Source organism: Saccostrea cucullata, unplaced genomic scaffold, assembly GCF_032062105.1.
Source record: "Saccostrea cucullata isolate Sc308-1 unplaced genomic scaffold, CSIRO_AGI_Scuc_v1 ctg1320, whole genome shotgun sequence".
NCBI lineage: Eukaryota > Metazoa > Mollusca > Bivalvia > Ostreida > Ostreidae > Saccostrea > Saccostrea cuccullata.
The window spans coordinates 233,762-261,716 of NW_026930614.1; the positions used below are offsets into that span (position 1 = coordinate 233,762).

The 27,955-nt window shown below is 29.9% G+C and overlaps 2 protein-coding genes across 4 annotated transcripts; both read left to right on the forward strand.

Moving 5' to 3' along the window:
* The first annotated feature begins 196 nt into the window (after positions 1-196).
* Positions 197-19,254, forward strand: LOC134229270 (glucose dehydrogenase [FAD, quinone]-like). Its single transcript, XM_062710984.1, has 11 exons — positions 197-354; positions 622-830; positions 974-1,163; positions 9,787-9,915; positions 10,311-10,432; positions 10,665-10,832; positions 10,977-11,127; positions 16,840-16,988; positions 17,627-17,819; positions 18,349-18,580; positions 18,776-19,254. The coding sequence occupies exons 1-11, from the start codon at positions 234-236 to the stop codon at positions 18,939-18,941; spliced, it is 1,830 nt and encodes a 609-aa protein (XP_062566968.1). The 5' UTR covers positions 197-233; the 3' UTR covers positions 18,942-19,254.
* Positions 19,255-20,652: 1,398 nt separating this feature from the next.
* On the forward strand, positions 20,653-27,509 carry LOC134229271 (glucose dehydrogenase [FAD, quinone]-like). Of its 3 annotated transcripts, none has more exons than XM_062710987.1 (12): positions 20,653-20,737; positions 22,168-22,308; positions 22,461-22,669; positions 23,549-23,738; positions 23,885-24,013; positions 24,405-24,526; positions 24,633-24,800; positions 24,918-25,068; positions 25,316-25,464; positions 25,918-26,110; positions 26,274-26,505; positions 26,689-27,509. In XM_062710987.1, the coding sequence occupies exons 2-12, from the start codon at positions 22,188-22,190 to the stop codon at positions 26,852-26,854; spliced, it is 1,830 nt and encodes a 609-aa protein (XP_062566971.1). In that variant the 5' UTR covers positions 20,653-20,737; positions 22,168-22,187; the 3' UTR covers positions 26,855-27,509. The 3 variants fall into 3 exon arrangements, with proteins under 3 accessions (XP_062566971.1, XP_062566970.1, XP_062566969.1); XM_062710986.1 differs by having other exon boundaries at positions 20,665-20,740; positions 22,160-22,308; XM_062710985.1 differs by lacking the exon at positions 20,653-20,737 and adding an exon at positions 20,891-20,916 and having other exon boundaries at positions 22,160-22,308.
* Positions 27,510-27,955: the final 446 nt, after the last annotated feature.

The window sequence follows — 27,955 nt, forward strand, 5'->3', positions numbered from 1 at the left end:
ATAAAAATAATAAACAGCCAACTCCAGACCTAGAGCAGAATTTGGATTATCATATGCATAGACGAGTACGCAGCAGTATTCTATCGTCTCCCGATCCCAACCTTTAATTGGATCGATTGAGAAAACGGATGAATCCGTTGTTAGTTAATTCAGTGTGAAAATAATTTTTTTTTCAACCAAATATGTTTATCAAATTTGTAGCGTGAACCAGTGGAAACAACTCATAAGGGAAAATGGGGACTAAATTGGCCATAATTGCCTTAGTGGTTGGTGTCTTGGTTGTATTCTTTACAAATCGAGAGACTCATACGGAGGAACCAATTACACTCAACTCTACATATGATTACATTATAGGTAAGTGTTATATAAGCTATAATTATGTATGTTAATTGTTTTATTTCATTCAAAAGAATTAATTCAGAAGTACAATACACAATTTTTGTATGCTTTTTTAATGCCAGTAAATTATGTATTTTTATTTACTTGAAATAACTATACATGTATATAGCATCATATGAAATCTTAGGTGTACGTAGTGGAAGCTGTTGTGTAACAAGTTGATTTCTCTAGAAACAATTACTAGTATTTTATTTTTTCACGTGGATTAATATATTTGTTCAGTGGGAGCTGGAACAGCAGGGTGTGTCCTTGCTAATAGACTGTCAGAAGACCCAGAATCCTCGGTTCTTATTCTAGAAGCCGGGGGTTCCGAAGATGAAAACATGAACATAAGTATCCCAATCGCCTCTTCAAGTGTCCAGTTGTCAAAGCAAGACTGGAAGTTCCGAACTGTACCTCAAAAGAATGCATGTTTGGCAATGCAAGATAAGGTACAATAATTGAAACCCCATAGAAATATTGCATACTAGTACACCTTTTTCAAATTGAATTCAAAATGCATATTCAAAAGTCTTAAATGTAAATTTAAAAACAGAGTCTATTCTATTCTTCATGTTGAATTTATATTGTGTAGAAATGTGCCTGGCCGAAAGGAAGAGTACTTGGAGGTACAAGTAATTTGAACTTTATGCAACATGTCCGTGGCAGTCGCCATGACTACGATGGCTGGGCCAAAGAAGGGTGTAAAGGTTGGAGCTATAAAGATGTCCTCCCTTATTTTATTAAATCTGAAGACATACAAATCCCAGAACTTCAAAGTTCAGGTAGGCATATGCATTCCCAGGTAGCACAAAACATTTTAAAACATTTTATTGGTGTAGTAAAAAGTTTTTTTTCGAAACATTTCAGACTAAACATTTTTAAAATATTTTTAAAACATTTCCTATTCTCATTATAACATTTAAAAACATTTTAAAAATGTTTCCAAGAAGCTTATGATAAAATCCTTTTGGAATATTTTTCTGGAATGTTTCTGAAACGTTTTAAAAATGATTCAAAAGGTATGATTAGCTTTCAAATATAGATTTTTATATTACGTTTTAAGAACATTCTAAAAACATGAAATGAAACATTCCTTTTCCATAAATCTGAAACATTGCATGAATATTTCTGAAACATTTGGAAGGAACATTGTCAAAATATTTTTGAAACATTCTTAATATTATTAAAGGAACATTTTTTTCTAAAATGTTAATTTTGAGACGTTTTAAAAATAATTCAAAAAGTATGTTTAGCTTTCAAATATTATAGATTTTTATATTACGTTTTAAAAACGTTCTAAAACATGAAATGAAACATTCTCTTCCATAAATCTGAATATCTCATAATACGTTTCTGAAACATTTGGAAGGAACATTGTCAAAATGTTTTTGAAACATTTTTAATATAGTTTAAGGAACATTTTAAAAAAAATGTTTTTGAAACGTTTCAAAAATTATTTAAAGGGTATGTTTAGCTTTTAAATTTTAAAAATTTTATATAACGTTATAAAAACGTTTTTAAAACATGAAATGAAACATTCTTTTTCTGTAAGTTCCACCTAAGATTATTTTTTGTGTGGATTTTTATTCTCATGTGCATTTTCCCTTTATTTACTGAGTTCAGTTTCACATTGTTTTAAAGTAAAAGGCTCTTTGATGTTATTTTTCTATATTTTTAAACAGCCTATCACATTCTTTTACAGTTAAAGACTCTTTGATATGATTTTTCTATATTTTTAAACAGCCTATCACATTCTTTTAAAGTTAAAGACTCTTTGATAGGATTTTTAACATATTTTTAATCAGCCTATCACATTCTTTTAAAGTTAAAGACTCTTTGATATGATTTTTCTATATTTTTAATCAGCCTATCACATTCTTTTACAGTTAAAGACTCTTTGATAGGATTTTTAACATATTTTTAATCAGCCTATCACATTCTTTTAAAGTTAAAGACTCTTTGATATGATTTTTCTATATTTTTAATCAGCCTATCACATTCTTTTACAGTTAAAGACTCTTTGATAGGATTTTTAACATATTTTTAAACAGCCTATCACATTCTTTTAAAGTTAAAGACTCTTTGATAGGATTTTTAACATATTTTTAATCAGCCTATCACATTCTTTTAAAGTTAAAGACTCTTTGATATGATTTTTCTATATTTTTAAACAGCCTATCACATTCTTTTACAGTTAAAGACTCTTTGATAGGATTTTTAACATATTTTTAATCAGCCTATCACATTCTTTTAAAGTTAAAGACTCTTTGATATGATTTTTCTATATTTTTAAACAGCCTATCACATTCTTTTACAGTTAAAGACTCTTTGATATGATTTTTCTATATTTTTAATCAGCCTATCACATTCTTTTAAAGTTAAAGACTCTTTGATATGATTTTTCTATATTTTTAAACAGCCTATCACATTCTTTTACAGTTAAAGACTCTTTGATGTGATTTTTCTATATTTTTAAACAGCCTATCACATTCTTTTAAAGTTAAAGACTCTTTGATAGGATTTTTAACATATTTTTAATCAGCCTATCACATTCTTTTAAAGTTAAAGACTCTTTGATAGGATTTTTCTATATTTTTAATCAGCCTATCACATTCTTTTACAGTTAAAGACTCTTTGATAGGATTTTTAACATATTTTTAATCAGCCTATCACATTCTTTTAAAGTTAAAGACTCTTTGATATGATTTTTCTATATTTTTAATCAGCCTATCACATTCTTTTACAGTTAAAGACTCTTTAATAGGATTTTTAACATATTTTTAAACAGCCTATCACATTCTTTTAAAGTTAAAGACTCTTTGATAGGATTTTTAACATATTTTTAATCAGCCTATCACATTCTTTTAAAGTTAAAGACTCTTTGATATGATTTTTCTATATTTTTAAACAGCCTATCACATTCTTTTACAGTTAAAGACTCTTTGATAGGATTTTTCTATATTTTTAATCAGCCTATCACATTCTTTTAAAGTTAAAGACTCTTTGATAGGATTTTTCTATATTTTTAATCAGTCTATCACATTCTTTTAAAGTTAAAGACTCTTTGATAGGATTTTTCTATATTTTTAATCAGCCTATCACATTCTTTTACAGTTAAAGACTCTTTGATATGATTTTTCTATATTTTTAATCAGCCTATCACATTCTTTTAAAGTTAAAGACTCTTTGATATGATTTTTCTATATTTTTAAACAGCCTATCACATTCTTTTACAGTTAAAGACTCTTTGATGTGATTTTTCTATATTTTTAAACAGCCTATCACATTCTTTTAAAGTTAAAGACTCTTTGATATGATTTTTCTATATTTTTAAACAGCCTATCACATTCTTTTACAGTTAAAGACTCTTTGATATGATTTTTAACTATATTTTTAATCAGCCTATCACATTCTTTTAAAGTTAAAGACTCTTTGATATGATTTTTCTATATTTTTAAACAGCCTATCACATTCTTTTACAGTTAAAGACTCTTTGATGTGATTTTTCTATATTTTTAAACAGCCTATCACATTCTTTTAAAGTTAAAGACTCTTTGATAGGATTTTTAACATATTTTTAATCAGCCTATCACATTCTTTTAAAGTTAAAGACTCTTTGATATGATTTTTCTATATTTTTAATCAGCCTATCACATTCTTTTACAGTTAAAGACTCTTTGATAGGATTTTTAACATATTTTTAAACAGCCTATCACATTCTTTTAAAGTTAAAGACTCTTTGATAGGATTTTTCTATATTTTTAATCAGCCTATCACATTCTTTTACAGTTAAAGACTCTTTGATAGGATTTTTAACATATTTTTAAACAGCCTATCACATTCTTTTAAAGTTAAAGACTCTTTGATAGGATTTTTAACATATTTTTAATCAGCCTATCACATTCTTTTAAAGTTAAAGACTCTTTGATATGATTTTTCTATATTTTTAAACAGCCTATCACATTCTTTTACAGTTAAAGACTCTTTGATAGGATTTTTCTATATTTTTAATCAGCCTATCACATTCTTTTACAGTTAAAGACTCTTTGATAGGATTTTTCTATATTTTTAATCAGCCTATCACATTCTTTTAAAGTTAAAGACTCTTTGATAGGATTTTTCTATATTTTTAATCAGCCTATCACATTCTTTTACAGTTAAAGACTCTTTGATAGGATTTTTCTATATTTTTAATCAGCCTATCACATTCTTTTACAGTTAAAGACTCTTTGATAGGATTTTTAACATATTTTTAAACAGCCTATCACATTCTTTTAAAGTTAAAGACTCTTTGATAGGATTTTTAACATATTTTTAATCAGCCTATCACATTCTTTTAAAGTTAAAGACTCTTTGATATGATTTTTCTATATTTTTAAACAGCCTATCACATTCTTTTACAGTTAAAGACTCTTTGATAGGATTTTTCTATATTTTTAATCAGCCTATCACATTCTTTTACAGTTAAAGACTCTTTGATAGGATTTTTCTATATTTTTAATCAGCCTATCACATTCTTTTAAAGTTAAAGACTCTTTGATAGGATTTTTCTATATTTTTAAACAGCCTATCACATTCTTTTAAAGTTAAAGACTCTTTGATAGGATTTTTCTATATTTTTAATCAGCCTATCACATTCTTTTACAGTTAAAGACTCTTTGATAGGATTTTTCTATATTTTTAATCAGCCTATCACATTCTTTTAAAGTTAAAGACTCTTTGATAGGATTTTTCTATATTTTTAATCAGTCTATCACATTCTTTTAAAGTTAAAGACTCTTTGATAGGATTTTTCTATATTTTTAATCAGCCTATCACATTCTTTTACAGTTAAAGACTCTTTGATATGATTTTTCTATATTTTTAATCAGCCTATCACATTCTTTTAAAGTTAAAGACTCTTTGATATGATTTTTCTATATTTTTAAACAGCCTATCACATTCTTTTACAGTTAAAGACTCTTTGATGTGATTTTTCTATATTTGTAAACAGCCTATCACATTCTTTTAAAGTTAAAGACTCTTTGATATGATTTTTCTATATTTTTAAACAGCCTATCACATTCTTTTACAGTTAAAGACTCTTTGATATGATTTTTCTATATTTTTAATCAGCCTATCACATTCTTTTAAAGTTAAAGACTCTTTGATATGATTTTTCTATATTTTTAAACAGCCTATCACATTCTTTTACAGTTAAAGACTCTTTGATGTGATTTTTCTATATTTTTAAACAGCCTATCACATTCTTTTAAAGTTAAAGACTCTTTGATAGGATTTTTAACATATTTTTAATCAGCCTATCACATTCTTTTAAAGTTAAAGACTCTTTGATATGATTTTTCTATATTTTTAATCAGCCTATCACATTCTTTTAAAGTTAAAGACTCTTTGATAGGATTTTTAACATATTTTTAATCAGCCTATCACATTCTTTTAAAGTTAAAGACTCTTTGATATGATTTTTCTATATTTTTAATCAGCCTATCACATTCTTTTACAGTTAAAGACTCTTTGATAGGATTTTTAACATATTTTTAATCAGCCTATCACATTCTTTTAAAGTTAAAGACTCTTTGATATGATTTTTCTATATTTTTAATCAGCCTATCACATTCTTTTACAGTTAAAGACTCTTTAATAGGATTTTTAACATATTTTTAAACAGCCTATCACATTCTTTTAAAGTTAAAGACTCTTTGATAGGATTTTTAACATATTTTTAATCAGCCTATCACATTCTTTTACAGTTAAAGACTCTTTGATAGGATTTTTCTATATTTTTAATCAGCCTATCACATTCTTTTACAGTTAAAGACTCTTTGATAGGATTTTTAACATATTTTTAATCAGCCTATCACATTCTTTTACAGTTAAAGACTCTTTGATAGGATTTTTCTATATTTTTAATCAGCCTATCACATTCTTTTACAGTTAAAGACTCTTTGATAGGATTTTTAACATATTTTTAAACAGCCTATCACATTCTTTTAAAGTTAAAGACTCTTTGATAGGATTTTTAACATATTTTTAATCAGCCTATCACATTCTTTTACAGTTAAAGACTCTTTGATAGGATTTTTCTATATTTTTAAACAGCCTATCACATTCTTTTACAGTTAAAGACTCTTTGATAGGATTTTTCTATATTTTTAATCAGCCTATCACATTCTTTTACAGTTAAAGACTCTTTGATAGGATTTTTCTATATTTTTAAACAGCCTATCACATTCTTTTAAAGTTAAAGACTCTTTGATAGGATTTTTCTATATTTTTAAATAGCCTATCACATTCTTTTAAAGTTAAAGACTCTTTGATAGGATTTTTCTATATTTTTAATCAGCCTATCACATTCTTTTAAAGTTAAAGACTCTTTGATAGGATTTTTAACATATTTTTAATCAGCCTATCACATTCTTTTAAAGTTAAAGACTCTTTGATATGATTTTTCTATATTTTTAATCAGCCTATCACATTCTTTTACAGTTAAAGACTCTTTGATAGGATTTTTAACATATTTTTAATCAGCCTATCACATTCTTTTAAAGTTAAAGACTCTTTGATATGATTTTTCTATATTTTTAATCAGCCTATCACATTCTTTTAAAGTTAAAGACTCTTTGATAGGATTTTTAACATATTTTTAATCAGCCTATCACATTCTTTGAAAGTTAAAGACTCTTTGATAGGATTTTTAACATATTTTTAATCAGCCTATCACATTCTTTTAAAGTTAAAGACTCTTTGATAGGATTTTTCTATATTTTTAAACAGCCTATCACATTCTTTTAAAGTTAAAGACTCTTTGATAGGATTTTTAACATATTTTTAATCAGCCTATCACATTCTTTTAAAGTATAAAGACTCTTTGATATGATTTTTCTATATTTTTAATCAGCCTATCACATTCTTTTACAGTTAAAGACTCTTTGATAGGATTTTTAACATATTTTTAATCAGCCTATCACATTCTTTTAAAGTTAAAGACTCTTTGATATGATTTTTCTATATTTTTAATCAGCCTATCACATTCTTTTAAAGTTAAAGACTCTTTGATAGGATTTTTCTATATTTTTAATCAGCCTATCACATTCTTTTACAGTTAAAGACTCTTTGATAGGATTTTTAACATATTTTTAATCAGCCTATCACATTCTTTTAAAGTTAAAGACTCTTTGATAGGATTTTTCTATATTTTTAAACAGCCTATCACATTCTTTTAAAGTTAAAGACTCTTTGATAGGATTTTTAACATATTTTTAATCAGCCTATCACATTCTTTTAAAGTTAAAGACTCTTTGATATGATTTTTCTATATTTTTAATCAGCCTATCACATTCTTTTACAGTTAAAGACTCTTTGATAGGATTTTTAACATATTTTTAATCAGCCTATCACATTCTTTTACAGTTAAAGACTCTTTGATAGGATTTTTCTATATTTTTAATCAGCCTATCACATTCTTTTACAGTTAAAGACTCTTTGATAGGATTTTTAACATATTTTTAAACAGCCTATCACATTCTTTTAAAGTTAAAGACTCTTTGATAGGATTTTTAACATATTTTTAATCAGCCTATCACATTCTTTTACAGTTAAAGACTCTTTGATAGGATTTTTCTATATTTTTAAACAGCCTATCACATTCTTTTACAGTTAAAGACTCTTTGATAGGATTTTTCTATATTTTTAATCAGCCTATCACATTCTTTTACAGTTAAAGACTCTTTGATAGGATTTTTCTATATTTTTAAACAGCCTATCACATTCTTTTAAAGTTAAAGACTCTTTGATAGGATTTTTCTATATTTTTAAATAGCCTATCACATTCTTTTAAAGTTAAAGACTCTTTGATAGGATTTTTCTATATTTTTAAATAGCCTATCACATTCTTTTACAGTTAAAGACTCTTTGATATGATTTTTCTATATTTTTAAACAGCCTATCACATTCTTTTAAAGTTAAAGACTCTTTGATAGGATTTTTCTATATTTTTAATCAGCCTATCACATTCTTTTACAGTTAAAGACTCTTTGATATGATTTTTCTATATTTTTAAACAGCCTATCACATTCTTTTAAAGTTAAAGACTCTTTGATATGATTTTTCTATATTTTTAAATAGCCTATCACATTCTTTTAAAGTTAAAGACTCTTTGATATGATTTTTCTATATTTTTAAACAGCCTATCACATTCTTTTAAAGTTAAAGACTCTTTGATATGATTTTTCTATATTTTTAAACAGCCTATCACATTCTTTTAAAGTTAAAGACTCTTTGATATGATTTTTCTATATTTTTAAACAGCCTATCACATTCTTTTAAAGTTAAAGACTCTTTGATATGATTTTTCTATATTTTTAAACAGCCTATCACATTCTTTTAAAGTTAAAGACTCTTTGATATGATTTTTCTATATTTTTAAACAGCCTATCACATTCTTTTAAAGTTAAAGACTCTTTGATATGATTTTTCTATATTTTTAAATAGCCTATCACATTCTTTTAAAGTTAAAGACTCTTTGATATGATTTTTCTATATTTTTAAACAGCCTATCACATTCTTTTAAAGTTAAAGACTCTTTGATATGATTTTTCTATATTTTTAAACAGCCTATCACATTCTTTTACAGTTAAAGACTCTTTGATAGGATTTTTCTATATTTTTAAACAGCCTATCACATTCTTTTAAAGTTAAAGACTCTTTGATAGGATTTTTCTATATTTTTAAATAGCCTATCACATTCTTTTAAAGTTAAAGACTCTTTGATAGGATTTTTCTATATTTTTAAATAGCCTATCACATTCTTTTACAGTTAAAGACTCTTTGATATGATTTTTCTATATTTTTAAACAGCCTATCACATTCTTTTAAAGTTAAAGACTCTTTGATAGGATTTTTCTATATTTTTAATCAGCCTATCACATTCTTTTACAGTTAAAGACTCTTTGATATGATTTTTCTATATTTTTAAACAGCCTATCACATTCTTTTAAAGTTAAAGACTCTTTGATATGATTTTTCTATATTTTTAAATAGCCTATCACATTCTTTTAAAGTTAAAGACTCTTTGATATGATTTTTCTATATTTTTAAACAGCCTATCACATTCTTTTAAAGTTAAAGACTCTTTGATATGATTTTTCTATATTTTTAAACAGCCTATCACATTCTTTTAAAGTTAAAGACTCTTTGATATGATTTTTCTATATTTTTAAACAGCCTATCACATTCTTTTAAAGTTAAAGACTCTTTGATATGATTTTTCTATATTTTTAAACAGCCTATCACATTCTTTTAAAGTTAAAGACTCTTTGATATGATTTTTCTATATTTTTAAACAGCCTATCACATTCTTTTAAAGTTAAAGACTCTTTGATATGATTTTTCTATATTTTTAATCAGCCTATCACGGAAAAGGAGGATATTTGACTATCAGTGACGGGACTGCGACTCCCCTCAATGATGTCTATAGCAGAGCAATGCAAGAGTTAGGACACCCTATCACAGACTGCAATGGAAAATCGCAAACAGGTAGGTTGACATGTTTTTTAAAGATATTTCTTGAAATTAAAATTATGATATTTATGATTTTCAGAGCTAATAGTGAGCTGCATATTTGATAAATTCTTTATACACAAAAAGAAGTCATTAATTTATTGCCTGTTCCATGTATTGTATTTACTGAAAACATCTGGTATGATGGAAAGAGAAATCAAAATTAATGCTCATCATATGAAACACTTGAATGAAAAAATAATTTTTTGGCCAAACATTATCAGTCTTCATTGTCTTCTTTTTTATCACGAGCGTCCTTCATTCAACTACATGTATCTTCTCTATATTTCTTTACGTGATCTTTCTTTCATATTCGTTTTAATAGTTTTTAATAACATATACTTTTTACAAACATGGTTTCATTCTCAAAGGCTTTTGTAAGTCTCAAGAAGCAACAAGAAATGGAGAACGTTGGAGTTCTGTCAAAGCATTTTTAAGACCCGTAATGAAGAGAAAGAACCTGCATGTCTCTTCAAATTCTTATGTCACTAAGGTAGATGAATATTAATTTAGTCATTATAATGGGCTTCTGGATATATTAAAGAGATTATCTTTTTTCAAATGAAATAGTATCGAGAAAACGCCCAGTATTCAAGTTCAAAAGTCAAACAATACGAATTTTGGGGACCTCTAAAACATCAGAGATGGGATCAGGTGCCATGGCCAGGGGAGTGAGCAAAAATAGTTCCACTTTCTAATGTTTAAAACAAAATGTTTTCTTTAAGGTTCTAATTAAAGATAAGAAGGCGATCGGGGTATCCTTTGTTCGAGATAACAGGAAGTACGTCATAATGGCGAACAAGGAGGTGATTGTCTCAGCAGGTGCAGTGCAGTCACCCCAGATCTTGATGTTGTCTGGAATAGGACCAAAGGAACATCTCACATCCATGGGGGTACGACACAATTATGCATATTGCAGTCACTTTTTCATGCGTGAAATGGCGAGCAATAATTCAATGTACACTGAATTTAATACATTTGGAGGTTTTTGTTATATATAAAAATTGTTGACAAATTCCCATCATATTGCTATTTAGATCCAAGTGGTTACAGATCTGCCTGTTGGAGAGAATTTACAGGACCACATTATGACTATTGTAGATTTTCATGACAACACTACGAGTGTGACCACCAAATCCAAGCTTACATCACCAAGCACTATAATTCAATACTTGGCCTTCAAATCAGGTAAAGCTTATTGAATTTTGTTCCACAAATTCTTATTTTGAAGGACCTTCAGTTTTACAAGTAGAGGGTTTCAAAGAGCTAAGAGAATACTTATCGCTGCTTTGTTCACATTGTGCAATGTTACACATAAATTTATATACCACACTGTAATCTATATCTGGGGAAAATGACAATGTTAAATACAAAATTGCAAAAATGTTGTCACAAAGCATTTCCATCACATTGCTTGATTTAATATTTTTTTCCAAATAATTTGAAGTTTTGACCATTTTTTACCAGACTATGTAAGAGAATAAAAGATTTTTTTTTTTTATTAATTGAAACTTTCACACATATTACAAACAATACAAACTTCTGTATGGATATATGTACAATTAAAATCAAACAAGACTAATTATGGTTGGAACATACAAACTTAGTGTAAAAGTTTATGAAAAGAGAGAGCGAGAGAGAGAGAGAGAGAGAGAGAGAGAGAGAGAGGGAGGGGAGAGAGGCAGGTAAGCATTATATGTTGTGCCCTAAAACATAATAAGTTTTCATTAAGCTTACCATATGAAGTTAAGAGAAAAAAAAAAGAAAGAAAGAAAAGAGGAGGAAGCTAAAAAGAGACTAGTGCAATGCAGTTTTGAGGGATTTTCTAATAATTAATATTTAAAAAATTGAAAAAAAGAACTAATGATAATAATTACAAAGAAGGTAAATTAATTAAGTATAACAACCCATTTCTGCCAGAAAGTATTAAAATCTGTCAGTTTTTTATCCTCTGTTATGGTGTGTTTTAAAGTTTTAAAATATGAATTAAATAAATTTAAAAGACCTTGGATAGATGGACAGGTATTCTGACAACGAACTTTATAAATATAATGCTTCATTAATATCAACATAGTGTTGAAGTATTCTGAATTTTCATTTTTATTTTTTTCACCAAAAATAAATGATTTTGCATTGAGATTCAATTCAATGTCTTTAGCTTGACATAAATGTATGAATTTTTTTAAGAATTGCTGAACAACATTACATTCCCAGATTAAATGATAAATTGTTTCCTCTTCGTCTTCACAAAAAGTACAGTACATTGTACTTGGTGTCGGATTTACCTATTTTATACATGAGACTATTTGTAGTTAGAATATGATGATTAACTCTGTATTGAAACCATTGTAATTTACAATCCCCTGTCACGAGGAATGGAAGATTATAAATTGTTTTCCATTGTACTCGTATATCGGTTATTTCAAAATATCTAGCCCACTTCTTTTTACCAGAAGGTTTGATAACTGGCTTATTTAAAATATCATACATAGGTTTTGATCCTTTCCTGGTATTGATAAATATTTTGATATTAAAAGGAATCATTGGTCTTTGCATTAATCCATTTCTATAAAAATTGTATTTCTTTAAGTCTGCTAGTATTGTCTGTCTTATGCCATTGTATGTCACATAATTAATTTTAATTTTAAATTTATTTTGTAGATCCTCTAATGATAGAAAATTGTTATGTTCATCTAGTAGATCTAACACATGAGTAACACCATTTTCATACCACAGTTTATAAAAGACAGATTGTTTTCCAATTTTAAAATTTTTATTCAACCATAAAGGTTGGTTAACATATTCATTCCAGTCTGTAATTTCAGAATTATCTTGAATTTCCCGAAAAGCATTGAATGTATCCTTCCAAAACTGATTGTGTAAACACTTATTAAAGTTTGATACACATACTGATCCTGTATTTATTAGTTTATTAGTATCAATTATATTTTCAAGCAAAATTTTCCATTTGGAGTTTTTGTCATTAATAATTCTCCTTATCCATGTTGATTTCAAAGCTTTTATATAACAGCCAATATCAATCATTTTTAAACCACCGTGTTTATATTGCTGTGTAACAACATTTCTTTTAACTTTATCAACATTTGATTTCCATAGAAAATTGAAAAGTATATTGCTCAAGTTTTTCAGAAAATTAATTTGTGGGGTTGGTAAGGATATAAATAAATGTTTAAGTTGAGATACAAGAAGTGATTTGATTAGAGTTATCCTCCCAATCGGTGTTAAGTTTCTTTTATTCCACTGATCTATAATTGATTTGATTTTAACAAGTTTTTTGTCATAATTTAATCTAGTAATCTTTGCAAGATCTACATCATAATAAATTCCAAGAAGTTTAAAATTGGTTGTCCAGATGAATTCCATCTCTGGGCAAACTCTGTCATTAGAATATTTCTTACTACCTATCCATACCACTTGGGTTTTTGACCGATTTATCCTTAGTCCTGACATATTATAAAATTCTGTTATTTCCTTTATTAAAGCCTGAAGTGATTTTTCTGACCCATCTAAAATTATCATTGTGTCATCAGCATACTGAGACATTAAAAATTCAGTATTTCCTATTTCAATTCCTTTGATGTCTTTATTGTTTTTAATCTTTATTGATAATATCTCTGCGCAAAGGAGAAAAATATATGGTGATATTGGGTCCCCTTGTCGACAGCCGCGTCCTAATTTGAAAAAGTTGGATAAAAAACCAGCCTGGGTCACACATGAATTTGAATTACATTGAAAAGTTTTTATCCATTGACAAAAAGATTGTCCAAAATTGAAAAAATTTAGGGTTTTTTCTATAAATTTCCATGACACTGTGTCAAAAGCTTTTTCAAAGTCTATCATAACTAACATTCCAGGGATTTGCTTTAATTCAGTATAATCCATCAGATCGTATATAAGCCGTGTATTTTCTCCAATATATCTCCCAGGTATGAATCCTGTCTGATCTGAACTTATTATTTTAGGTAAAACTTGTTTTATTCTTTGAGCTATACAGCCTGATCCAATTTTATAAATCACATTCAACAATGATATTGGTCTCCAGTTACTAAGCTGAAATTTACTCTTGCCCTCTTTGGGTATACATGTAATTATTCCCTGTTTTTGTGTGGAGGAGAGTTCCCCATTTTCATAACCAAAGTTTAATGATCGAACAATAAAATGACCCAGATTTTTCCAAAATACTTTTAAAAATTCTGCAGTAAATCCATCGCTACCCGGGCTTTTATTATTAGACATTTGTTTTAACACATTTGATGCCTCTCTATAAGAAATCTTTCCTTCTAATAGAAGACTTTCATGTTCATTTAACTTTGGGACATTATACTCTTCTAAAGATTCTCTAAGATTTAAATTATGATCCTCTTCTTGAGGCATATATAATGTTTTATAAAAATTTTCCACTTCTAAGAGAATTTTACATTGTTCTGTTATCTCCACTTGTTCATTATTTTTTGTTTTAATAAGTTTAGGAATTACTTTGTTTATAAAATTTCTATTCTCAAGATTTAGAAAATAACTTGTTGGTTTTTCGCCATCACTGATCCATCTGACTCTAGACCTTATCACATTTCCCATTAATTTATGTTGTCTTATTTGTTCTAATTCTCTTTTTTTCTCAGTTAATTTTTCTATAGAAGAGGCATATTCCTCTTCTAATTTCGATATATCCTGGATTAAAACTTTTTCTCTCTGTACATTCTTTCTTTTAACATAACTTCCATAAGATATTGTTTTAGCTCTTATTTCCATTAATAGAGTCTCAAGAAATAATTGATCATTAATAATTAAATGAATTTCAGAGTTTGGTATTTCATCTATAGAATTTTCTACATATATTGGAACAGCGTATTGTTTTTTAATTACATTAATGTGATTGTTTATCAGTTCAATATAATCAGGATCCTTCAAAAGAGAATTGTTGAATTTCCATAAACCTTTCCCATGCTTTATTTCGTTAATTTTAAGATGTAAAACCACTGCTGAGTGATCTGATCTATAGCTTCCTAATATGTCACAATTTTTTACACTATTTAGAAGAGAGTTGGAAAGAAGTATGAAGTCTAGCCTTGCCTGTTTTAAGGGATTAGATTTCCTCCATGTAAATCTTTTGTCATCAACATGATATTCTCTGTAAATGTCCACTAAATTATATGTGTTCATTATCTCAAGTACTACTTGTCTTGCCCTAGGGTTATTCACATGCAAATAATTAGAATAGTCCTTAGCTGGATCCAAAACTAAATTGAAATCTCCAGTAATAATGACCTCATTATTTAATCTAGAAATCAAATTGGATATATTTTCAAAAAATGTTGGACAGTCATCATTTGGTCCATATATAGTTATCAATGTAATTTTTTTTCCTTCTATAGTAATCTCTAATGCCAAGTAGTTACCAGAGGTATCTAAAAACTGATCATGAACCTTGAATGAGAAATTATTGTTGAAAAAAATTGCAACTCCTCTTGAATTCGACATATAGGAACTAAAATAAGCTTCATATCCCCACTCATTTCTAATGATTTGTTCGTTTTCTTCTATAAAATGAGTGTCAATAAGACACAGAATACTACATTTTTTTTGTCGAAAGTAGTGAAAGACATCTTTTCTTTTCATTGCATCATTTAAACCTTGACAGTTGACAGATATTATTTTAATTTCTGACATATGGATATATATTTTTTTTTAATTATCAAAATTCTGCAAATTGTGTCAATTCCCTCATTATTATACACGTATACAGCTGCACTGCACAAAGAAGTAGAAAAGTAAAGTAAATAGAGTACCCACGTATAGAAAAGATTCATTGACAATTTTGTGCACTTTAAATTGGTCGAAATTTTAGGAAAATTAAAGGTCAAATATTTTAAAAAATTGTAGCATTGTCATATATGTTTACCTAACTATGTCACTGGATGTAAAGAAAGGATACTAAATAAAGAACCATGCGATCATACTGTATAGTTCCGGAAAAAAAACGGATTTAAAAGTTCCGACTTGGTGGCTCGGTTTAAGCCCTATACAGAATGGAGCACTAATATACACTGTATACCTAATCCACATCCACTTGATTTGCAATATCACTGACGTGCTCTTCCATAATACGAAAACGTTCCTGCCCAAGGAAGGTACGACCATTCCATCTCGTAACCACAATTCCGACGTTAACTATTTCGTTAGATTGCATGTACTTCAACAGGCGGCGACCTGCCCCATGTTCACCTCCATCCCAGTAGCTTTCCTGTAACTTTCCTGAGTTGTCTATGAATCTATAAACTAAGATGCGATGATCTGCCTCCGCCGAAACAGGGTCAATGCTCACTTTTTTATAAAGCTGATTCACTTCCTCCATCGCATGAATTTTTCTTCCTGTGGCAAAGATCTCGGAATTCTTTACCTTGGTCGGTTCTGTGTATACGATGTTCACATTATCCAGTTTCGCTGTTTCCTCCGGACCGATCTTAAGCGCATCTGATATTTCCAGCTTTGGAATAGGGTCCTCATATCGATGTCCATTCGGCATAACCACAAGAGAATAAAAGATAATTAAAAATAAAATAATAAATAATTAAAAATAAAGTTTGATAAAGTTGACGGAACAAATTTGAGTTATGTAAATAGCAAATTTATTTTGTACACTTATCATACATTAATTCTACTTATGATGTCTGTTTTATTATTATATACACTACATTATTTTCAAGTTTAGTAATTTACAAGTATTCTTTTTCATTTTAAATTTTTAAATATATTCTTCATATCTTTTCATTTTGTTTAATATTTGAAATCCCTACCCTTCGATCGAGAAAACACACACAGTAGGTTTGTGTTAATTTTATTTGTCATTTGACAAGATTTTCTCAACCTTTATTGATTCAGGTTTATTGAGCAAAACGCATTTGGAGGGAACTGCCTTTCTCACAGATGACGAAAAATTACCGCCATATTTTCAGTTTCATTTCTCAAGCCTCATGTTTGATCCAACAATGGTTGACTTGCTTTTTAGTCTTCTTAATCTTGACCCAAAGGTAAAAAAAAATCCTTTTACAAATATATCCAATATAAATAACTAAGATGCCGAACAGTATTCAAACTCAAAGCTCATTAATAAATTTTGGAGCAGAGCCAACAAGACCTCTAAAACATCACAGGTCGGATCAAGTGCCTTGAGGAGTGAGCAACCCCTGCCGACTGGGCACACCCGCTATGGCATAAGGAATTGTTCGTGTACAATACAGTGCCAACTTTGGCCTGACAATGTGTATGAAAACGCCAGTCAGCATTTTCTTTGAATAATAATTTAATTATAGTAGATTGTATTTGCTTACAAGGTAATTGTATCGACTATAGAACTAACATAATGAGACAGGTGATATTTTTGTTTCATCAACTTGTTTGTCAATAACTTCTGAATCAATAATTCTAATACTAGTATGATAACAATTAATTTCTACAAGAGAGTATCGGTATAATATTTTGTTGATATGATATAAATTTGATTGACGACGCAAATCAAGGACTGTATGACATGAAGGTAACAAATGCTTCTAATTATGAAATACTGATTACCACAATGTTTCGCTTTCCTTTTCTTTGGAAATTGTTGCTTTAAAACTGCATTAAATCTCCTGAAAAAAATCTTTTACAATATTTTGCAATTTTAAAGCTAAAGGAAGGCACACAAAGGGCATTTCAAAGAAACGTAGACAGAAATATAGGGACCTTTATGGGATTCCCAATTCTTCTTCATCCCAAAAGTCGGGGGACCATACGACTTCAAAGTGATGATCCCTTTGATCCGCCACTCATTGACCCAAACTACCTCGACCACCCGGACGATATCAAGACGTTTCTGAGAGGTATGGACGTTTATAACTTTATGTGCTGTGTCTGATTTATACTAGTAATTATTTTGATTAAATAACTCAAAATCAATTAGAAATTTTCAGTATCAGTATGTATATTAAGAATACGGAATATCAATTTTTTCCAGGAAGTTTTCAATAACACATCCTTCCAATAACCAATATATAACCAAGCACTATGATTAGTGAGGTTTTTTTTTTTAGCCTTAGCTAATAGATACTAAATTGTTAATAGCGGGCGCACTGTGAGCTCCATAGACTAACTTAATTTAATAGAAAATTCGAATTATAATCTGTATATTTGTCAAGTAATTTCATGTACCGTCAAACCCCGCGGTTTGAAGAGTCGATGCAATATTAAAAGTGTTCATTTATGGTATACAACTGCGTTTGTCCTAACGGTGCTTCTGTGTATGGCTTATGTAAATACAGTTAATCGATATTTTGTAAAATTCTTTTTCAGCTTAAATTAAAACAGTTCAATTGATATGTGCACTGCATTCTACTATTATTGACCTTTAAGGAGTACGGAAGATGTTGAAATTCGGAGACACTGCAGCATTTAAGTCAATTGGTGCCTCTTCAAAGGATCCGTTAGAGGCCTATACGCCTCAGTGTGACAACACATCTCCAGGATCAGACGAGTATTGGTTCTGTAGATTGAGACATTACACATATACAGTGTTTCATCCCACGTCCACTTGTCGAATGGGTGCCAAAGATGATCCAACAGCAGTGGTTGATCCTGAACTCAGGTATGTTTTAACGAAGAACAAGTTATATTCCTGGTGATGTACTTCATGCCATATAAATCTATAAATGCTGGCTACAAATATTGAAATTATTAATCGCATGGAATATATATGACATTTAATCCATTCAAAATGTCAATGTCCACACTGAGTAATATTTATTTTTAGATGTCTGACAATCTTATTTTAATTAAACAGAGTGAGAGGGATCTCAAATCTACGAGTAGTGGATGCTTCCGTCATGCGCAACATACCTTCCGGAAATACCAACGCTCCAACCATAATGATTGCAGAAAAAGCAGCAGATATGATAAGAAATATTGACAGTGTGAAATCCATTAGAGAAAGAACTGATAGTCTGTGATAGTCTATACACATGTTCAATGACACCTTTCACTATAAGTGAATGGTTATATCATGGAATGATGTCCATCAATGATGGGATAATTATTGGTCGTCACTCATGATTTTTTTTCATTGGTGATACAGATCCATTCACTTACAAGATCTTCACCTTAAAGTGAAAGTGATGGAAAATGTTGCTTCAGAACTTGTATACTAACACACTTATTATTGACAAACACATCACTGTGACTAATCCTGGCTGCGTTTATAAAGTCAATGTAATATTTAAGTACTCTGAAGTTCATATTAAAAATGATGCTCGAGTTTCTGATTGACAATATCTATGTAGTTTTTGGAGACCAAGTCTTATTGAAATTTCCATGGGTACCAATTGCACTTCGTTATTAGCAGACCTATTTTTGTATTCATATGAATAAGAATTTGTTCAAAATCTTTATACATGGAAAGAAGAAAACACTTGCTGTGGCCTTCAACTTGACATTCAGATATATGGACGACGTATTGTCAATAAACAAAGGTTATTTCCATTCTTATGTCGATATGACATATCCCGGTGAGCTTGAAATAAAAGATACCATAGAGTCTGACACATCTGTCATCATATTTATTTTGAATATATATTTCACTCGAAAAAAAAAGTAAATGGTTATCTAACTACCAAGCTTTACAATAAACGTGATGACTTCTTCAATTTTTCAATCGTCATCTTTCCCTTACTTATGCAGCAAAATACATGTACCTTCATGACCTGCATATGGGGTTAACATCTCTCAGTTGATTCAATACGCAAGAGCATGCCCTACCTATGAAAAATTTCTGAAAGGAAGTAAATTATTATACCCCCCGCTTGAAAAGCGGGAGGGTATATAGTAATCGGTAATTCCGTCCGTCCGTCCGTCCGTCCGTCCGTCTGTTACGCTTTAGGGTACCCATCTCTTATCCACAACTCCTCTTATACCACTGAGTGAAATTTAATGAAACTTTCACAAAATCTTTATTACATGTTGCCATTGTGCACCTCCTATTTTACTTTTTGATCTGACACATATTTTGGGTTTCCCGGCCATGGCAAAACATGGACTTTGTCATCAGTTATAACCATATGGGAGGCGGGGGGTATCATTTAGTGAGCTCAATGCTCACAGTACCTCTAGTTTACAAACAAATTGCTGAATGAAGAATATCAACAGTCTCGTATAAAGTCATCATTTCATGTTTTATACAATGTCCTTGTCAGCAAATACCGGTACAATTTATGATTACCTGTATTCGGGTAAGTCAAATGCCGTCTGAAGTTTTTCATGCTTGATCCATGAAGTTTCTATATCTAAAAAAATCAAAAACTTAAACATCCTTCCAAATATCCAAATAAGGCCTAACGGATATTGAGATAAAACTATGAGTTAATTTAAATCTGTTACCTTCAAAACCTCGATCAATTTAGATACCAGTAAGTGGTCTTTGCTTACGAATAGGAATCTGAAATTTAGCACGAATGTTTCTCCGTATGAAATAAATACACAGGATAACGCAAATACACAAAGTAACTAAACTGAGTTTTGAAATATCGTTTTTTCCCTTTTAAATTAAAATATACGAAATATTAATTTAAAAAAAAATTGTTTGTTATTTTTTTTTACAACAAACACCTATTAGACTACGTGATTTGACTAACCTTAGCAGGTGAATTCTTGTTTACTTTTCACTATTAATATTCAGGTCAAATTGTAGAATGATTACCACGGGAGAAACTCTTATAATGATATTATGAGCTGATGTAACCATTCAGATTATGTGGTAATGTATTTTATCAATCTATACATTAACAATCTCTTAACATCTTATAGTTTAATTTATTTAATAGCTTAATTTAAAAATGTACTTTGCCAATGTTTAATGTCGCTGAGGTCTCCGCCACTCGTATTTTCTGCAAATCCACTAGGCCTTAAAGTTTTACTATCATTAAAGCTAAGGTAAGTGTTCATAATTGCCATTAAAAAGAACTTTAGTACATGTAGTGTGATATGTATTAATTTTGTTGTTATACGTACTTTGCACAAGAAAGGTGAAGAGTACTTATATAAAAGAACACAAAATAAATATACAATGGTCAATATGTACGGTAGGTTGAAAGGGATAAAAAAAAAGAAATATACAGGTATTTTACAATCATAGGCAAAAATGTTTAATATATATATATTACATCTTCCAGCTCAAGGTTTTGTATGGATTCTCAGATATCTTAATAGAAACAATTAAGAAAAAAGTTTGCCAAAAATATTAAATGAACACTCCTTCTTTCTTTTGTAAAAAATGAAATCAGGAAAAACTCTAAATGTGAAAACTTCATGATAAAACAAATTATACATAGAACGTCAGAACATGACAATGAAATTTTGTACAAACAAGTGGCAATCAGGTTAAAATAGGGAATAGGACAAAGACAGAAAACCAAAATAAAATATATGAAATTGTCATTCTATACTCCAAATAAAGCAATTCTACTTTTAAAGCTGAATAACATACTTGGAATTCAGCAGTATATATAAGATGCCTGTGGCATCAAGGGCCTCGGTATGTAAGGTTCGGCAACTTCCACTTTTAAGTGCCAAGATCTTGGCGAATAAACCCTTGCTCCTATTTATATCGTTTAGATCATTTACGACCGGGTTTGAAAACCACGACCTTTCGAACACGTAGCACAATTTTAATTGAAAAAAATTATTTTAGAGAAGTATGAGAAAAGCACCACAAAAACTGATTTAATACTTTTGAGCAATTTCTGAAAAAAAAACTTTAATCAAATAAATTTTAGTGTTCAGGGCCTGTTTTGTTGAGCACATTGCATAAAAAATATATACTGAGTATTTGAAAACAATTTCGGTAAAATTATTCTTTAGAGCACAAACTTTTTATGAATTTTTATGATACTTTGATGGTAAAATAGTCAAGAATTCCGAAGCTAATCGTTGAATAGCCTTCTTCATTCGAAAGTTTTTCCTTCTTTTTAAAATATTCTAAACTAATTTCAATTAAGGCATATCCACTTGGTTCTTAAAGTAACACTGTAATAGGATCAACAGATTGTAGTTCTATATCATGTTTAGTTTATTCTAAATAAAATGTAGAAATATGCATACATAAGAAATATTCTTCAGTTTTTTCTGATTGCATTATGATTCAAATTTTATCGAACGATATCTCTTTCTTTTCTAGTAAACCAGCGAACCGTGATTAGAAGAAGATGGGATTTAAAGGGGCCATAATAGCTTTAATACTCGGTGTCACAGCTGTATATTTCACAAATCGAAGGACGCCAACATTTGAACTTATTTCACTCAACTCTTCATATGATTACATTATATGTAAGGAAATCGTCAATGCAGAATAATGAATTTTATTAACAAAAGCTTAAGACACACTGTATTACTAGTTTTATGTATCTTTTTAAATTAATTAAACCAAAAAAGAACCTTCCCCCTTTTTTCTTTTAAATAAATTTTTCATTTTTCTTCAGTGGGCGCTGGATCAGCAGGCTGTGTCCTTGCAAACAGACTTTCGGAAGACCCAGGGTCTTCGGTGCTTATTCTAGAAGCTGGAGGTTCCGAGGATGAAAACCAAAACATTAGTGTGCCAATTGGTTCAGGTCTTGTTCAAAATTCGAAACAAGACTGGATGTTTAAATCTGAACCCCAGAAGAAATCATGTCTGGCAATGCAAAACAAGGTACTTATCACTTTATTGGCAACTTAAGAGCATTTTAATGATATGAAAGAATAAGGCAAAATTAAGTATGCCAAAGATGAAAATTTGCTAGAAAGTGCCATTACATGTAGGTATATAAAGAAGCAAAAATGATGTGAATTTTCTTTTATTTGAAGCTTTATCATCCAAATGGAAAAGGTAACGTTGGCTGTACAAATGCATTCGCATGCTTGTGCATTTGTACAGGCACCTCTTGCCAATATTCACAAACACATATGTAAGTTCAATAATGCATGTTATCGAAGCAAGGCTAGTCCTTTTTGTCCGAACTATACAATTCGAAGCTACGTTAAAGGCAATTATTTATGAGCTGTATATAATTAAGAATTTACAATGTGAAATTCCAACATTCAAACTGCTACAGAAATGCAATGTGGCAGAAGGTAACACTTTTTCAGGTCTGAAGAATTAATTTTAGGACCAAAGATCAGAGTTTTTTTTTTTTTTTTTTTTTTTTTTTTTTTTATACAAAATATTAGATGTATCATTCAGCTGTTCGATTTCATACTTCCATGTTGGGCAAATTTTTCTAAATCACTGTCAATAAGGTTAAACAGCATTGACTATGATTTCAGCATATAACTTTAGGAATTGTGAAAATATGTGAGTAATGTGACAAGAAAAAATCTGAATCCTTTGAAAAAAAATCATGTTTTATTATTCAAATAATTCTGATTTATGGTGGTCTTTGAATTGAAAAGAATTTCGAAAGGGAGATTCTCTCTCCAGTTTTCGTATTCTTTTTAAAGTTTTTTTTTTTAGAAATTTGTTGAAATTATAATTTCAACTGGATTCTCAAAGATTTGTTTTCAAAAGAATTTCTCTTGCTAATTACTTTAGCAATCCTCTTGGCCAAGGGGAAAAGTACTAGGGGGTACAAGTAATTTGAACTTCATGCAATATGTCCGCGGCAGTCGCCATGACTACGATGGCTGGGCCAAAGAAGGGTGTAGGGGTTGGAGCTATAAAGATGTCCTCCCTTATTTTATTAAATCTGAAGACATACAAATTCCAGAGCTTCAAAATTCAGGTAAGACGATAATTTCAATGAGTGGAATACATTATAGTCATAAAATGTTATCTCGATTTTAAGACCTATAAGCATTTCCAAACAAATACTTCATTATTAGGGGGAATAAAATATTCTTTATTAACCCATTACTTACATACTTACAGATTATCATGGAAAAGGAGGTTATTTGTCTGTTAGTGACGGGACTGTCACTCAGCTATCAAATGTTTATTCCAAAGCATTTGAAGAGTTAGGATACCCCATCACAGACTGTAATGGAAAATCGCAAATAGGTACCTCTGGAATTTTAAAACTCTCTCTCTCTCTCTCTCTCTCTCTCTCTCTCTCTCACCTTTTTCAATAAATTTGTTATCGGTATTTTGAATACTAAAGACATCAGTAAATAAAATACAGTATGCATGTCTGGCAGTGTTACATATTTGAATTTACATCTTCAATATCTTACTTTGTGAATTGGGGGAGGGGGGGGGCTTATATCCTAAAAATAACTTTTTTGAACTTTGTTGCCACCGAGCGCATAGTTTTTTCCATTAACATATCTTCTTTTCTATGTATTGATCAAGGAAACAAACTGTGTAACAGTTCATTTTCTCATTCCTTTCTATCTTTAGTTTCCCTTCTGAAGTCCACTACTCATGATAAAGTTTATTCTTTCTCTTATAGGTTATTGCCCCTCTCAAGAAACGACAAAACAAGGAGTACGTTGGAGCACTGCTAAAGCATTTTTAAGGCCTGCCATTGGACGCCAAAACCTACATGTCTCCATTAACTCTCAGGTTACCAAGGTACATGTATCTGAACAGTGAAAATCTTTTGCATTTTATGATTTAGTCATTAATTAATAATTGCACCAAAAACAGTAAGTGTTCTCTTTGTTTCTCTCCTTTAAAGATTTTGATAAAAGATAAAAAGGCAGTTGGAGTATCCTTTGTTCGAGATAACAGGAAGTACGTCATAATGGCGAACAAGGAGGTGATTGTCTCAGCAGGTTCAGTGCAGTCACCCCAGATCTTGATGTTGTCTGGAATAGGACCAAAGGAACATCTCAAATCCATGGGGGTACGACACAAATACATACACGTACTTTTCTTTCTTTTCATTCTCATGAATTAGATTACAATAAATAAATAACTGTTATTTACTGCTACAGCATATTTCCCTTGCATTCCTTTTTAGATCCCAGTAGTTACTGATTTGCCAGTAGGCGAGAATTTACAGGATCACATTATGACGTTCCTGGATTTTCAGGACAATACTTCCAGCGCGGCAACTGAAGCAAAACTTCTGTCACCATTAACTATTTTAGAATACTTGGCATTTAAGTCTGGTAAAGCACTTAATGGATAAATAAAATTCTCGGAAATTTCAAATTTTATTTCAATTACGAACATAGAATTATGAATTGTTTGATTTTGCATTGTGCTCATATATATTGACTGGGCAAGTGTAAAAATATGGATAAATCTAAGTGAAATTGATAATTAAAAATTCCTTTAAAACCTTGATTAGTAATCTAAATATTTATAATGCCGGTACTTTTAAAAAAAAATATAATGCAGTTATTTTATACAAAGGGAGGTTCAGCAAGACTCATCTAGAGGGCACGGCTTTTTTCGCTGAAGATAAAAATCTCCCACCTCCACTTCAGTTTCACATCTTCAGCCTTGCTCCTGCCCCAGCTCAAGTGGATATGTTTTTAAATAACTTGAACATAGATAGAAAGGTATTTACGATTTCCTTTCTAAGCAGAATATGAAAGTAGTCATTTTGAAGCTTATAAATTTACCACTTGCATTTGTGATTTGCTATTACAACACATGTAACTTTTAATGTGTTTTGGAAGATGTTTACATCACTTAAACCAGGGCAAATGTGAGCTTTTCTGTTGGAAAGGTGTTTTCCGTCATTCTATCATACTGCCTTCTGTAAACTTATTTCGTTTCTACATTTTTAACTTTTTACCCAGAGCCAAAAATACTGTACATGTTTCAACCCATCTCGACTGAAAGCATACTTATTACTAGTACGTTGGCAATAGGGATCGAATTTATATCATAAAGATTCATGCTTTCTGTCAAGGAAAGCTAATCAGTGAATGAAAGAAATACAGGATACGTTGTAGAATGTGGGGAATTATATCAAACTAGTCAGTATTTATTTTATTCAATGTATGAAGCTTCGAGACGGAAAACTGGAGGAATTCAAAAGGAACTTGGAGGGAAATAGAGGGATTTTTACTGCGCTTCCGATTCTTCTTCATCCCAAGAGTAAAGGGACCATACGCCTTCAGAGTGATGATCCTTTCGATCCGCCACTCATTGACCCAAATTACCTTGATCACCCGGATGATATCAAAACATTTTTGAAAGGTACAGATCTACTAAGCAGCTACATTTTTTCATAATTATTATTTTCAAAATGGACAATAAATTAAACTTTGTTGGTTGTCAGTCTGTCAACCGACATAATACAATGTTTTTGTGTATATATTTACTTACAAAATGCTCGGAAGTTTCTTTTTACATATTCCAGGAGTTCGAGAGTTACTTAGACTTGGGGACACTGCAGCATTTAGATCAATTAATGCCTCCTCACAGGATCCATTGAAGTCGTACACACCTCAGTGTGACGAACTTAAACCAGATTCGGACGAGTACTGGGTGTGTAGAATAAGACATTTTACATATACAGTGTATCATCCCACATCCACGTGTCGAATGGGAGCAAAGGATGATACAACAGCAGTGGTAGATCCTGAACTAAGGTATTTTTGTATACTAGTACTTAGGATCATATTATGGGATTATTTCAATTAAATTATTGTTAAATAGATTTCCAAATTTGAAACAAAAAATTGGATGTAAATGTACATTGTTTTATCCGTTTAATGCTGCAAGGTTATAAAAAGTTAATATTAATTGTTTAAAAATATTTTTATATGATACAGAGTGAGAGGGATCCAGAACCTTCGAGTGGTGGATGCTTCCGTCATGCGCAATGTACCGTCCGGAAATACAAATGCGCCATCCATAATGATTGCAGAAAAAGCTGCTGATATGATAAGAAATATAAACAGTGTGAAATCTATTAGAGAAAGAACTGATAAACTTTGATTAATGTTGCACGAGAAACATTTTACTTGTAATGAATGGTTATATTGAAGAAATGCTATTTTATAGTTTTACTTGGGGGGTGGGATGTAAATTTTAAGTCTTTTCTTTGATTCATGTAGGACATACACAACATAGTTTGAACATTTTTGTCTCTTTCCATGTAATTCCAACACTTGAAGGAACTGTTTGTTGTCTATATTTTAATTCTACGTATGGTGTAGTGCATGTCTTTTTAAAAAAAAGTTTTGGTAAAAAAAAACAGCTAGAATATGTTCAGAACTTTTTTGTATATTTTTCTTTGAATCGTCCAAGAATTTACCTCAATTGATATCTTAAAAAAAACCTCGTAATGCACGCTGACGATTTGTTTGTAAACATCTTATGGGACTATAATTCTAAATTAAGAATATCCTGAAAAATTATCAGTAGGTAAGGTACGTTGCGTACGTCCTTAAAGTCAATAATCTCGATCATGAATTAAGGTACATGTGATGATGATTGAATTTAAATTGGATTTATGATGCTACGTATACATGTGTTACAAGACTATTTCATATTATAATTATATCACCAGGAATGCTCAATAAAAAAAATTCAAAAAGTAGATTTTATATTTACTGTACATTTTTGAAATAAAGTGCAATCCTATCTTTTATAGAGCTAATGCTTTAGTCATTTGAATGGTACTTAGGAATGTACATTCAATTTCAAAATAACTTTAAAGAAGGATATGGAGATAAAGAACAGTCTTCAATCTCGAAGTCCATAAAACAATACAAAATAACTTTAAAAATAATCCTTTTTTACCCTATGACCAATTAATAATAATCAGTTTGCATTATTTCTCTCTGAGCATTGGGTGTCACAATTCAAAAATTGGATTAAAGCGACTGGTAATCTACACCAGCTTGCTACGACTAATCATCAACAGCCAAAATTTCTGAGTTTTGTCGGTTCTTCCAAAAGTGTTTCGAATTTTCCTAGTATATTGAAATACGCATCGTGATGACTATCCTTGTTCGATCAACTTGTTTTAAATAGCTTGTCCCGTTTTAGGAATTGTTTGGACGTCGAGCATATGCTCTTGCATATCTTTACAAC